Source organism: Mus musculus, chromosome 7 (assembly GCF_000001635.26).
Source record: "Mus musculus strain C57BL/6J chromosome 7, GRCm38.p6 C57BL/6J".
NCBI lineage: Eukaryota > Metazoa > Chordata > Mammalia > Rodentia > Muridae > Mus > Mus musculus.
In genome coordinates this window covers 112009106-112024206 of record NC_000073.6, presented here as the reverse complement: position 1 = coordinate 112024206, position 15101 = coordinate 112009106, and the positions used below count along the sequence as shown (strand labels likewise).

Sequence of the window (15101 nt, the reverse complement as noted above, 5' to 3'; positions counted from 1 at the left end):
ACAGTTAAGTCTGCCCTCCCACAGATCTCAACTTAGGTGTCGATTTCACAAGCCCCGTAAGCTATACGCTGTCAAACCCCAGAAGCAGCACCGTCACCCCGTCCTGCCCACGGGCAACTGTTCCAGAATGTTTTCTTTGAAACGATCTCTCTTAACTCTCTCGGCTCGACGTGTGTGAAGTCTGGACTTCAAAGGCCACTTTCTCTCCGCAATACTCCCCCCCACCCCCGGGAGCAGAACCCAACTCCTCGGGTCCAGTCTTTGATGCGTTAGCCCCTCGCAGCCGGAGCTCTCCCTCGGCTACGTGGCCCCGGGAACCAGCGGTCTCCAACTGCCCGCCGCGCCCACCGTCCACCCGGCCCCACGCCTGCCCGGCCCTAGCCTTGCCTCCCGCTCGGGGCCTGCACGACTTCGAGCGGACCGCAGGCTTCGGGCCTAGTCTGGCCCGCCGGCCCCTCACCTCCTTCGGGACCAGTTGGTTCTCCTCGCCGGGCACCATCGCTCAGACTCCGACCGCTCGTCTCCGCCCTGCCTGCGGGGGCCTGGTGGAGGTGGCGGCGGCTGTGTCTCAGGAGAGAACGGCAGCGACAGTCATCCTCCCAGCCGCCTGCGCTCCAGCAACTGAGGAGGCCTCCGCTCAGGCCTTAGACACCAGCGCGCAGACACCGACCCAGGGCGCCGCCGCCGTCGCCGCTGCTGCCGCCGCCGCTGCCGCCGCCGCCGCCGCCCCTCCCCCGGCCCGCGGCAATCAATGGAAAAATGGCGGCCGCCGCTCTCGCGAGAATTCAACGCAGTGGGCGCGCGGCCCGGCGTCTGGCGCCTGGGGTATGCAGGCGGCCGTCGTGAGCTCGGGATCTTCTCACCTCTTGCTCAGCCCCGGGGTACGCCGCGCTACGCTGGTTGAGAGCCGGTGTAGGCGCTTTTCACTACGGGGAAGCCGGTCCTCCCATCCTCCGGCTCCCTCTGTCGGCCGAGGGAGGGACGAGGCCCCTGCGTCACGAACGAGCTCCAGTTCAAAGCCCCCCTTTCAGCCCTGCAGTCCCCAGACTCTTTCCTGGTCTCCAGCGACCCCGCTGCAGCCCCACTTGAGGAACCTTTGGCCTCGAGCTGGTAAACAACGCGCCTTGTAGAGAAATCGCCTTTCTGGCTTTCGCCCTCAAGGCTCTGGTCCTCGTCTGTCATGTTTTCGTGGCCGCCCCACTCTCCTTAGGGACCTCGGTGCCCATCAGCTAGCCCCTGGAGCCCCTTAAAGAGGGGTCACTACACTTAGAGGTGCTCCCCTGCACCCTTCTGGGTGGCTTGCTGTCATCCTCCTACAGGGCCAAGTCTGAGGGAGCCTTTTGAGAGCAGAGCTGTGGTGCGCTTCAACCTGTGCTGTCCTTTTGAATATGTTTTTTTTTGTAATCTCCCCAGACGGTAAATACCATGTGTTTGACCAAACAAATCTCCTATTAGTCATTTTCCTTCACCGCACTCCTTCCATTATGAAGACCCAGTGAGACGTCTTTCATGAAGACTTTTGGCAAACTAGTCCTCTTACAGCCTGCTGAGTTAATTCCATTGTGCCATGTACCCAGCATCCACAGCGCCAACTCCTTTACCTATGCTATTGGTTCGCCAAACTTGTTACTATTGAACACCCCACACCCAAGAAAAGCTCTCTATACAGTTATGTAAGATTTATTAGAATTCTGCTATTTGTGGCACTGTAAAACATCTACAAATTCTAAAAATTATAGCAAAGACAGACATTTAAAATAAACGAGATTTTAAGTAGTAATGGTATAAAAAAATCCATTAACCCTACTGAAAATATTTAGTGAACGCACTCTGATTGACTAGGTTTCATTAGTTTTTTAAAAGCTAATTCTTTGTGAAACACTTATTAAAATATCTGATTCAGTGTTCAGGTTATTTCTGTACTTGGCTTTAATAGCTGTCATAAGCTGAAAAAGGTAACCCACAAAGATTTTGATCCTAATGGAAGAAGTGCATTTTCAACTACTATTACTAATACAATGCTCATTTTTATCTGTTTCAGCTTCCAGCCATACAAAGGGTTTTGTTGAAATTCAGCTACTAATTTTCCATCTTTCCTAATGTCAACTAGAATTTTTATGTTTTAACAGGTGGGCTGCAGTGGTGAAGGACTTTCCAAGCATACAGAGCGTTCCGAATTCAATCCCTACCTCCTTCTCCCAGAACAGTCAAATACCTTCTCCCAAAACAATCAACAAAATAAAAACAAAAATCCAAGTAGACTAAAAATTCTTTAAATACACTACTCAGATTTCTGAAAAGGCCAAAAAAGTCTGTCTTCATGTTTAAGCATACATATGATGAGTTTGGGAAGAGTGTTTAATTTTTTTTATTTTTTATTTTGTGTGTATCAGAGTGTACATGAACCACAACCATGCAGCTCACAGATGTTGGAAGAGGCACCAGATGCTCTGGGATTGGTGTTATGGGCAGTTGTGAGTCACTTGGGTCCTCTGTAAGAGCAACAAGTGCTCTTAACTACTGAGCCATCTCTTCAGCCTTAATATGTAAATGTTTGAAACTTCATCATAGACTTTTAAGAAATACTGCATCAAGATTCTCTTGACTATTGAAATGTAAATTGTTCTAAAGGTGAATAACTCAACTTGCATATCCACGGTCCCCCTGGCTGGCACATCTTGGACAAAATCACAAAGTGGGAGTATGTCCAAATCTGTTTCACGCATGCCATTTCCATTTCCTAAGTGAGCTGGTTCTCTAGAAGCCTTGTTAGAAGTTAGGTGCCATTCTAGTTTTCCTTTTTTTCCTTCATGCTTACACTCATGACCTCTTTCGTGAAATCCTTTCTGGATTCTTTCATCTTGGTAAAAGTTGATTTAACGAAATAATAATATAGCAAGTATCTTAGTCAGGGTTATTATTGCCATGGTGGAGCACCATGTCCCAAAGCAACCTGGCAGAATAGGGTTTTATTTGACTTATACTTATGCATAGTCCTTCATTGAAAGAAGTCTGGTCAAGAACTCAAACAGGGCAGGAACAGGTAAGAGCTCATGCAGAGCCCCTGAAGGAGTGCTGCCCATTGGCCTACACTCATGGCTTACTCAGCCTGCCTTATAGCACCAAGACTGCCAGCAACTCACAGTAGCTGGGCCTTCCCCCATCAATCACCAATTAAGAAAACACCTTGTATATATATAGTCCAATCTTATAGAGGCATTTTCACAATTGAGGTTCCCTCATTTCAGATGACTCTAGCTTGTGTCAAATTGACATAAAGCTAGCAAACATAATGAGAGAATTGACATGGACTAAATCTTAATATACCAAGAAGCAATAAAGTGAAGAACCCCTGAACTATTACCCACATTGCAGAGAACATACTTTTCACTTAAGAATAGTGAGATGCTGATGTTGATCTATGGACTAAATATTGATAAGGTTTAATTTTTTCTTGTTTATTTATTCATTTAATTTATTGAGATGGATGTCTCAAGAAGAGAGTACAGCACAGGAATACAGTAGAGTTCCTGGAGAGCAGTGCAGTGGAGTTGAGAGGGAGAGTGGAGCAGCACAGAGACGGAGAAGGAGGCAGTTTTACCCCCAGAGTTTTCCAGAGACAGATTGAAGAGAGAACAAGCTAAGTAAAGGCAGTATGAGCAAGAGAATGAGAAGGAGCCAGAAGATTAGAAAAGATTGTTAGAGCCAATTTGAGGCTAAGCAGAGCATTTCAGAGACTGAGAGAAAAGCCAGATTGAAGCAGTCAGCATGGAGAGGAGTTTTGAACCAGAACAGCTGACCAGCCAGCCAGAGCTCAGAAAGAACAAGAAAGAGTGAGCTTACTCAGCAGCATGTCTCAGAGGCTGAGAACATCCTAGACCTAGATAACGATGGTATGAAGACCCGAAGTTTCCAGGACTAAGCCTAGGTTAGCAGTAAGCCTCCCAGACAACAGTTACAACAGAATAGAAGTTACTTTTACATACGGCATTCAAAGTGGTTGGAAGGAAAACCCAACATGATTAGAGAAGAAAGCCCACCAACACTGCAGAAAGCATAAGACATTTGACAGAAATGCTGCAGAGGAAAAAGTTGCCTGGATTGGCTCCAGAGGAAGCCTCAGCTCTTCGAGTTCATCTGGATGACCAGAGAGACTGAAGCAGCTGGAGCCTTAAGCCCAGAGCAAGGAATGACTTGGGAGCCTCGGAGACAGTAAATCTTATGGAACCACAGCCACCCCAAATGACAATTTTAATGGTATACACATTTAACAACTAGGTGTACTACAGTACTGTTGCTTGTATCCTGCAACAGAAAGAGGCATTCATGAAAAACAACTAGTGAATTTCAGTCCTACTTTCCTTTGATGATTTATTCATTCACTCATTCGTTCCTTGGATAACCTTTTAAATCCACTAAATATCTTAACTGTAATGTGGGGATAGTACTAGTCCTATTTTACAAGACTGTACTAAGCACTAGAATAGCCATCCCAGAGCTACTGAAGCTAGAGTATATGAGACTATCTCCCAGGCCGCATCCTAGGAGCTTCATGTCTGGTATTTTTCACTTAGTTCTTTCAATAATTATATTTATGAGTACTACTGTTGTCCCTCCCTAAGAGTGAGAAAATTAATGTAAAATGTAGACAGAGTTTGATATGCTACCTGGTACACAAAAAGCAGTCAGCATACGCTGGCCACAGTTTCTGTATTGGACAGCACCAGTAGGGAAGACACAGCTTTGAAACTGCATTAGAGCAGGTGGTCTTGGATACTTGTTGAATTAGTTGATAATGTGGTCACTTTGCTAGACCTCAAATCTTTTCACTTACCCAACAGCTAAACTTCCTCTGTGTCACGTTGTTGACTGTTTCACTTATGTGCTGTCTCCATGAAAATGATATGGGAAAAGCCTCATCTAGAGATTTGCAAGCACTAGGGTTTCAATGCAAAAGAATCAGGAGGCATCTAATAAAGTGGGTGGCGTGGTGCTAATGTTTCTGAAATGATTTCATAAGATCTTGATGATAGAATAATGGCTATTATAAAAGTTTGGCATTTGAAGATGCCTCAGTATTGCTTGAGAATGTTAAGGGTGATAGCATTGCTCACAAAGATGACTATTTTATAATAATACTATGGAACAAAAAAATGAAACAAAAAAAGTAAAAACAAAATATGGTTTATTAATTTTAATTAAAGTATTATTCATTATAACATTTATTATATGTTGTGTAATATAACATATTATATAATATTAATACCAAGCATTGATAAAATATTTATTATAATAAAGTTAAAATATTAAATTAAAAAATTTAACTTACATGTAGAAATATATTGATATAAATTGAAAATAAAATACCAGTTAGAAATTGGCACTAACAGGGGACTGGAGAGACAGCTCAGTGCTTAAGAATATCAGCTGCTCTTCCTCAGAGCCAGGGTTCGATTCTCAGCACCCATAGGGAGGCTTGCAACTGTCTGCAATTCAACTTCCGGGGGATCTGACACACAGACAAGCAGACAGGACACCAATGCATGTAAAATACAAAAACAAAAAAACAAAAAACAAAAAACTAATCATTTTAGCCTGGCAGTGGTGGCTCACGCCTTTAATCCTGGCACTTGGGAGGCAGAGGCAGGTGGGTTTCTGGCCAGCCTGGTCTACAGAGTGAGTTCCAGGACAGCCAGGGCTACACAGAGAAATCCTATCTCGGAAAAAAAAAAAAAACAAAACAAAAAACAAACAAACAAACACCAACTCAGGAAAGAAGCTATGAATAAAAAATGTTTAATCTTTTTTGAAGATGAACTACAAGTCACCAGGAGCATCTGGAAAGATGCACAGCTTTACTCAAGGCAATGAAATGCAAATGCAAGCAAAGCAGGAGCTTTAATTTCAGATTGAAAACACCTATGGGAAAACAGGTTCTCCCCCCCCCCCCACAGTCCTTCCCCTTCTTTCCTCCCATCCCCCACCTCTCCCCTTTGTCACTTTTACTACTTAGCATGTAGGGAATTGTTAGTCTCTGGACCTTCTTTTTAGTTTGAGCTAATAGGCTTTGATGCTTGGCTTTCTGCTTTTTAAAAGTTCACAGGGTTTTTACTTGAGTTTCACATAAAGTGGCCTAGTCCTCGTCAGTTTTTTTATAAATATAATTATTTAATTCTTGTGGTCTTTCTAGTAGATAATCATTTCTTTCCCTAAATGTAAAATTTGTCCTTAAAATAAAGCAAAGAATTGTTAATTACTATTTTCCCTTTTCCTCTCTCTGTTTTATGGCTTCATTGTATCATCTAAGGTTGTCACTCAAAGTCTTTCACAAAACAATGCTAGTCATTATATCTCACCTAGCAATAGGTGAGAACATAAATATCAATTTATATAAATTTCCTTGTTGATAAAATTAAATTTAATAATTAGATGCTAGCCATCGATAGAATTTTATATATTGACAGAAAATTAGGTCATTCCAGAAACATTGTTCTCTCTTTGTAGGCTGTAGACAGACTGTGGCCTCTGTACCTCAGCCCTCGTCACCATTTGGCGCACAGTGAACATTTATAGAAGTCCTGTTTCTATTGCACCACAGTCTATGAGGTGTCATAAATCCCACGATGGATGTCTCGTTTGATTCAACTACAGAAGCCTTGAAGTTTATTATGCATTTGAACATAAGGCTCTTGGAAAGATAAAAATAGTGAGTAAAACTTAGAGGGTAGTAGCTTTTCGGTTTTTGTCTCTTTTGATATTTATTTATTTATTTATTTATTTATTTATTTATTTATTTATTTTGAGACAGGGTTTCTCTGTGTAGCTCTGGCTGTCCTGGAACTCACTCTGTAGACTAGGCTGGCCTCGAACTCAGAAATCCACCTGCCTCTGCCTCCCGAGTGCTGGGATTAAAGGCATGCACCACCACGCCCGGCTTGTCTTTTTTGATTTTTAGTAATTAAAACTTTATTGTAAAGAATTTGCAAATAAAGAACATAACATAGCAGAATCAGGCAAAACCAAAGTCTCTACATGTCAAAGGTCTTTAGGAAGTTAGAACAGCCATTCAAAGCTGGGCTTTATAATGCATCCTGCATTTGCACTGTAGATTATATTTTTATGTACCTATTTAACATACACACACAAGCACACACACTTCACAACAGAATCAAAACTAGAAAAAAACAATTAGCTTTATACCCTCTTTCGTGACTCATGTATTCTTTACTTGTATTCTGTCTTCCCTTATCCTCTAGTAGTTACCTTTTTTTTGCTATCCTTTTTACATGTAATACTATATACTCGCATGTATATTTATATATATGTACATATATACATGCACATATATACACACACATATACACATATACATACATACATACATACATACATGAATGTGAGGGCAGTATTTTTCTTTCTGATATTGTGTGACCTCCTTAATACACATTCTAAGTCTAGCCATTTTTCTGAAAGCTTTGTGACTTCATTTTTATTTAGAGCTAAATAGTATTCCATCTTATATGTGTACCAGATTGTTATTGTCAACAGTCCTCTGTTGATGGTTAACAAGCTTGAGTCCACTTCCTTTCTGTTATGAATAAACAATAATGAGCATGGAGTACAAGTATCTCTATGGTAGCTTCCTTAGTTACTTTTCTGTTGCTGTGATAAAACAGCACAACTAAGTCACCTGATAAAAGGAAGAGTTTAACATGGCTTATGGTTCCAGAGGGTTGGCGTGTATGATGGCCCAGTGAGGGAACAGTCTAGAATAAACATTTTAATTCACAACCACAAGGCAGAAAGAGATCACTGGAATTGCATGAGCCTTTTGAAACCTCAAAGCTTACCTGTGACATGCATTGCATAGGAAAGCCATGCCTCCTAATCCTCCCTGAACAGTTCCACCAACTGGGAATCAAGTATTTATATATATGAGCCTACGGGGGCCATGCTCATCCAAACTGTCACATCCCATTCTCTGGCCCCCATAAGCTCATGACTGTATCATAATGCAAAATGCACTCAGTCCAACTTATAAGTTCCTGTAGTCTTTCACACTCTAAACAATTTAAAAGTCCAAAGTCTCTTCTAAGATTCAAGGCAATCTTTTAATTGTAACCCCGTGTAAAACAAACAAACAAACAAACAAACAAACACAGCAGCAGGTGTTGTGCATGCTGTCACAACTGCCAGGAGCTCATATGCAGAGTGCAGCTCCCCTGCTCTGTCCAGAAACACTATTTCCTTATAGCCATTCACTGCCTCTGACTCTTGCATTCTTTCTTTCCCTACATAAGGATGAACCCTGAGCCTTGGGAGGAGGTGAGATGTTGATGCCCTATCCAACAGCTCTGAAAGAAGGTTTTGATTTTAAAGGTGGCTTAGAAAATATGGAGTGTCGGAGAGTTCATTTAGCAGAGTGCCTTCCAAGCATGCATAAATCCCCAGCACTGCTTAGGAGACATAAGAGAATCAAAAGTTCAAGGTCACCCACAGCTACATAGTAAGTTGAGGCCAGTGTGGTTTACAGGAGACACTAAGAGAGGTGGACAAAGTTCATTTATTATATAGTCAGTTTCCACTAAGTATCTCTAAGGTGCTTGTTGGTCATTGTGATACAGGCTTAAAAGAATGTAAAGGAGAGAACTGACTGGTTTTCTGCATCACTGAATAAAGACAATGAAAACTAACGAAGGGTGTCAGAATCCTGTGTGTGACATTGAATTCAACAGATATTTGTTGCTGTTTGTTTTTGACGAGGCATGCCACCAGGGAGTGTGTCAGGTGAATAAGAATGTTCTTCACGCTCAGACAACTCACACTAACTAATTCAGCACTGGACAATGTGTGAATCCGGAAATCCACATCAAGGCACACAGCTTGGTGAGTGGAGCCTGGTCCAATGTGAGCTCCCGCTTGCTCATAGCCAAACCTCCACATCCACAGAATAAGTAACATGGCCACACGTAGCAGCCCTAGCTGTAACTAAAACAAACCACAAGATGAAAAAGTATAGTTGTGGATGTAAACATGGAAACCTGAGTATAGGAGCATGGGGCTGTCAGACCATAGCCCCTGATGATTGGTAGAACTTTTAGTGAGAAAAGGGAGCCATTGACATGTGACCTACTTAGTCTGTGTCATGTGTGAAGCAATGGCCAAGATTAAACTTAGTACCGACAGATCCAATAGATACACAATGCGGAGGCAGCCCTGGATGTGGAAGCTGCTTGGGAGAGTCTTAACAAGATCACAAATGCTGTCCAATGCAGACCTTACCAAAAGTCTTCACTGCCATGCTGAGGTCTCAGGCACTTCTTGTTCATTAGAATGGTTTTAAAAATGTTCTATAGTAGTTTAGGAAATTTTAATATTAAATCTGCAAGTAGAAAGTAGCAATTTTACCATAAACCTGTTAGTCACACAGAATCTCATTTCCCTGGAAGAAATGACAACCAATTTTGGAGCATAAGATTGCTGACCCTCATAGAAAGTTAGTTAACCATCTGATCACATCTCAAGCCGCAACAAGTTCCAAATTTATTTGACCCATTGTGTATTTGAGAAAGCACTCACATAAGTTAGTTTGTTTGTGAACTCAGTAGCAAGCCCCTATTTAGTATCTAATAGGGTTGGCAACAACCAATTGCTGTACTTAGCAGTGCTGAGAACATCACTTCCTAAGATGTCTGAGCCAGATAGCTAACCATTTGCTTACCATTTTTTTATTTCCTTTTGTTAGCAAGCAGCAGAGTGTTGTGGTGACAGGCTCTGAGTGCCAAGTGAGGGCAGAGCATCCCAGTGCAACCACTGCTCTGGCGCTAGCTTAAACAGCTGTCCATTTTCCTCATGGCTAAATGGGAATGAAAGTGTGGTGTTTGTGAGGGTAAACCAGGCAGGCTTGGGCAGTGCTTGGCGTCTGCTAATCACCACCCAGCTCCTTGATGCTGGTGGGATTACATCTAGATTGCTTCTCCTGCTAAGAATCTTTATAGGTTGCTTTCTTGTTTGTGAGGGCAAACTAGTTAAAACCAGATAAGGTAATTTGCAAATCTACCTCACTGAACTCTCGGTGACTCACTCTTCTCTGTGCTGAAGGAGAGCCATTCTCTACTTCCCTCAAGAAACCTGGGTACAGTACATGCCAAGGGGCCATTAAACAGATGTGACAAGTGGGTGTGCTGATGTTCCATGACAGAAAATCTTAATGTTTCTTCTTTTTATAAAAAGTAAATATATGTATGTGCGTGTGTTCACATGTATATGTAAGTATAGGAGCATATGTATACATGCCCATATGTATGTTTGCACATGTAAGTGTGCATGTATATATAAGTACATGCTTATAAACATGCACATATATGTATAGGCATACAAGCATAGTATTTTCACAAATACATCTATTTGTATATGTACATGCATAGATTTTAATGAATCTAGATGTATGTGTGTATATATATATATGTATATATATATATATATATATATATACACACATCTGTGCTTTTATATATATGTATTTATTTGTAAAGATGTATATACCAGCATATCTATGTATTTTGTATGCACATAGACATATACAATGTTTGTTTATATAAATTTTACATTATTTATCTTCAGTAGATTTTCTATAGTTTTTTTTTTTGTGTGTGATATGCTTAATTACTTTTCTTTTGATTTGTGACACAGTTTTACCATGTAGTCTTGGCTGGCCTGTTGGAGAGATTCACCTGCCTTTGCCTGCCAGTGCTGGAATTAAAGATGTGTGCCACAAGCTGGGCAGTGGTGGCGAATGCTTTTAGTCTCAGCACTTGGGGGCGAATTTCTGAGTTCGAGGCCAGCCTGGTCTACAAAGTGAGTTCCAGGACAGCCAGGATTATACAGAGAAACCCTGTCTCGGAAAAAAAATTAAAATTAAAATTAAAAAAAAAGATGTGTGCCACACCTGGCTAATGTGCTTAATCGCTTTGGAGGCCTCTGTGCTTAGGAATCTACTGCTAACATCTTCACTCTGCCTGCACCTAGAGTAAGAGTAACAAGGATAGCAAAGGGGACCTGGCCAGAGCCCAAGTGTCAGAGGCTGCAGGCAGAATCCTGCTGTGCCGGCCCTTCCTGCACAAGTCAGTGAGGGCGTGAGTTTCAGATACAGTGTGTTCCAGAAGTACAGATCCACTTGGCAACATTAGTAACTGGAAACACTCTAGCCCAGCACTCTGCTAAGGATGTTGACACTAGATGGCCATTTGTTCAAGGAGTTTATATTCTGATAGGAATGACTAAAACCAACAAATTCCTTCAACCGGAATTATTTTTATATGTCTAGATATATAAATATACCTACATTTCATGTGTAAGTAGCATTGCTTCACATCCAGAGGACTTCGGAGGAAAGGTTTCCTGGACAAAGGAGGTGGTGCTTCAAATTAATATTGAAAAGAAAAACTGTTTGCTTAGCTGAATGTTAAACAAACAAGCGCCTTTCCTGAAGTACTTGTTAAGATGTTAAAAATGTAGATGGAGCAACTGCAGATATGAGTACGTAAGTTCTAGGAGGATGCTGTGGGTTCTTGTTTACTGCCATGTGCCTAATGCCTATAATGGTGGTCAATACATAGTGGGTTCTCATTTGTTAACAGAAAGATTGAAGAGACTGCGTGTGTAAAGTTAGGTGGGAGTCTTTATATCTTCCTTTCAAGTCAGAGTGAGCAATGTAGTGACCCTGGGCTTAATCTAGTGCCAATTCCAGAGCTGAAAACCAAGGCCCAAAGAGACCAAGTAACCAACTGGGGACAGCCAGGAATCCAGGCAAGAACTGGAATGGGACTCCTGATTCCTAGCCCAGTGCTGTCGTCACGATCCAACGGCAGCTCCTCCAAAGTACCAGATGGTCACAGTCCATCCTTGGCATTCAGACCTTCTCCAGAGCCAGAAAGGAATCTGACGCCCGAAGGCTGCAGGAAACAAGACAGCAGCAGTTCTTCAGTCCCACTACTGTCTGCACTATGCTTGGCTCCTCTTGAAACCAGTGGCTCTGGTTGCTCTGAGTCCCCTTGTCTTTGAACTGAGGAAGAACAAAGTAGCATTTATATCTTCAGGTGCCAGCCATGCAGCTTACATAATATAAACACAAGCTCTAACCTCTTCACTTCACAAGCAAACAAGCCAGGCTGAGAGCAGCTCAGTCTCAGGCACCAGCATTTAACAGGAGTTTATCATGCTCTCTCTCTCTCTCTCTCTCTCTCTCTCTCTCTCTCTCTCTCTCTCTCTCTGTGTGTGTGTGTGTGTGTGTGTGTGTGTGTGTGTGAATGTGTGTACACACTGTTGACTGTGAGGTAAAACTAGTGCTGTGTGTACTGTACTACTACGAATTATAGCTCGAGCTCTGTTATTTATTTTCATGTTGAGGCAAGATCTGTCTAAAATTGCTCAGGCTGACCTTGAATTTGCTCTGAAGTCCATAAAAGCCTCTACCTCTTGCCTCAGCCTCCAGAGGAGCTGGAGTTAGGGCTATGCCCAGATGCCATAGTTCTGAAGAACATGCTTAGAATAATAATAAATGTATGTTGGGCTATATATTTATATTCAGTGTAACTATACATGAACTGAATGGATATTCTCTTAACTGTTGTAATTCATATAAAGCTTTGTGAGGCTCCAAGAACCTCTATAGCTACATTTATGCATAAACCAGGGCTTTCCCTTAACCCCATTTAGTCTCTGCATAAATATTGTCTCAAAAACTATAGTCACCTATTTAAAATAGAGAGATTCTTGGTTTACCCAGTTATTTCCACCTTTTAAACTTAAGTTTATATCTCACACTGAACTTCTGAGCCTTACTTTTGGAAAGCTGACCTAGAAGCTTACTGTGAGCAGCTTGCTTTTTCAGTTTTATCAGCATAAGTGGCCAGACTACTACCATCTCCTACTAAGTAGTTTCCTGCTCTTTAACTATCCGCAGAGCAGTTAGAGTGACTTTTTTTTTTAAACGAAAAATGTTTTGGGTCTGGACAGATGACTCAGCGGTTAAGAATGTATATTATTCTTTCAGAGAACTCAAATTTGGATTGCAGTACCCACAAAAGTTTGGGGTTGCACACAAACACTTGTAACTCCAGCTCCTGAGAGAACCAACACCTCTGGCCTCTTCAGGCACGGACACTCACATGCAATGCCATTATACAGACACATGCACATACTTTTAAAAGAAAGAATTAAAAGAAACACAGAGAGAGGGGGGAGGAGAGAAGGGGGAGGGAGGAGAGAAAGGAAGAAAGATCATATTTTAGTTATCTTTCTCAATGCTGTGATCAAATAAAGAAGGAAGGGCTTATGTGGGCTTACAGTTTGAAAGGACATAGTCTGCCATGGTGGGGAAGCCAGGCAGCTGGTCCTACCTGCAGTCAGGAACAGATAGAGCACAGGAAACGGGTTAACCTGTGCAACCCCAATGTTTGTCCCTAATGACTCACTTCCTCCGTCAATTTTTAATCCTCTCTCTAAAAGGTTACACAACCTCCCCAAGCAGTGCCCCCCCCCACCCCCAGCTGGGGACAAAGTGTTGGAAACCTTGAGCCTGTGGGAGGCATTTCACATTTCAACCACAGGCAGTCATTTCATATTATCATCTTTCAGAAATTCCTGGTAGAGGGGGGCTGGAGAGATGGCTTAGAGGTTGAGAGCACTGACTGCTCTTTCAGAGGCCCTGAATTAAATTCCCAGCAACTACATGGTGGTTCACAACGGTCTATAATGAGATCTGACGCCCCTTCTGACATGCAGATATATATGCAGAACACTGTGTATATAATAAATAAATAAATATTTTTAAAAAAGGAAAGAAAGAAAGAAAGGAAGGAAGGAAGGGAGGGAGGGAGGGAAGGAGGGAGAGAGAGAGAGAGAGAGAGAGAGAGAGAGAAAGAAAGAAAGAAAGAAAGAAAGAAAGAAAGAAAGAAAGAAAGAAGAAATTCCTGGTAGAGACCAAAGCCTCCGGCATGGCCAACGGGTCTGTGCACGACTGTTCCCTCCCTGCTGCTCAGCTTCCTCGAGGATACCCACCTCCTTCATCCTTAAATCTTGGCTCCAGTCTTCAGTTCTCCAGGCAGCTAGCCTTTGCCTTCACTAGGGCTTCCCAAGCTGCTTTCTGCTTCCTGGGATGTTTCTTCTGTGGCGCTTGCCTCCGCTCCACCCCTCCCTTCCATGGGGTTCCTTATTTTAAAGTAGTACATATGAACTATATTACAGTAGTTACAAAATAATGGTTCCTTTAGGACATTTCCAGACACACAGAGTTGTAGTTTGATTGTCTTCACCCCACCCCACCCCCACTCCTACCCCACCCCCACCCCCATTATCATCTCTGGACTGCACTTCTTCCCACCTGTTGCCTCATCTTCTTCCCAGCAAATGTCTTCTCAGCTTGGAGGCCTTTCTCCCACTTTAGATGAAGTCAGATGCCTTTCTTAGGAACCTGTTTTTCTCCTTCAAGGCACGTAACACAACTGTAATCAAATACCTGTGTTATTTGTTGTTCAGTGTTTGTCTGCCCCCAACAGAATAAAAGTTCTGTGAGAAAGACTTCACTCATCCCTGCTGCTGCAATAACGGGAACACACACTTGTCTGATGGAAAAAATAAGAAAGAATATGTTTTTTAAAATTCAAAACAACATTTATTTCTTTATTTATTCATTTAGTGTGTGTGTGTCATGTTGTTTCCACATATGTGCATTCATTCATGAGTGCCGTAGATACATGTGGAGGTCAGACTGGGACAATTTGTGAGAGTTGTTTTTCTGCCTCCACCATATAAGCAATGCAAAATCTAAAAGCAAGCTCCTTTACCCACTGAGCAACCTCACCAGGTCCAAATAAGAATACTATTTAGAGTCTGAAGAGATTGGTTCATGGTTCCTATCCTAGCATCCATTTTGGGTGGCTCACAAAACCTGTAACTTCAGGGGATTTGACACCCTCTTCTGGCCCCTAAGAGCAAAGCACTCACATTTGTGTAACCACCCACAGATACACACACTTACACATTAACTTTTAAGTAAATACCTAAAAAAAGAGTGATTTTAAAATAAGTAACCTTTACAA

The 15101-nt window shown here is 42.2% G+C and overlaps 1 protein-coding gene, 1 long non-coding RNA gene and 1 other non-coding gene across 6 annotated transcripts in view; 1 reads left to right on the top strand and 2 right to left on the bottom strand.

Moving 5' to 3' along the window:
- The window catches only part of Usp47 (ubiquitin specific peptidase 47), an 87911-nt gene extending 87180 nt beyond the window's left edge, over window positions 1-731 (bottom strand). For 3 of the 4 annotated variants that reach the window (NM_177249.3, NM_001357952.1, NM_133758.3), the window contains exon 1: window positions 461-701. In NM_177249.3, coding sequence (NP_796223.2) covers window positions 461-499 — 39 coding nt within the window. In that variant the 5' untranslated portion in view covers window positions 500-701. Of the gene's footprint in view, window positions 1-460 lie in introns of all 4 variants that reach the window. The other variant, XM_006508273.4, reaches the window with a different exon arrangement.
- Window positions 632-2256, top strand: Gm3960. The gene is made up of 2 exons (XR_001778258.2): window positions 632-1110; window positions 2130-2256. It is a non-coding gene; the product is annotated as a predicted gene 3960 (transcript).
- A 9475-nt stretch (window positions 2257-11731) lies between these two features.
- Window positions 11732-14431, bottom strand: Gm33204. Its single transcript, XR_378422.2, has 3 exons — window positions 14384-14431; window positions 14062-14211; window positions 11732-12064 (listed from the first exon to the last, which is right to left on the bottom strand). It is a non-coding gene; the product is annotated as a predicted gene, 33204 (long non-coding RNA).
- Window positions 14432-15101: the final 670 nt, after the last annotated feature.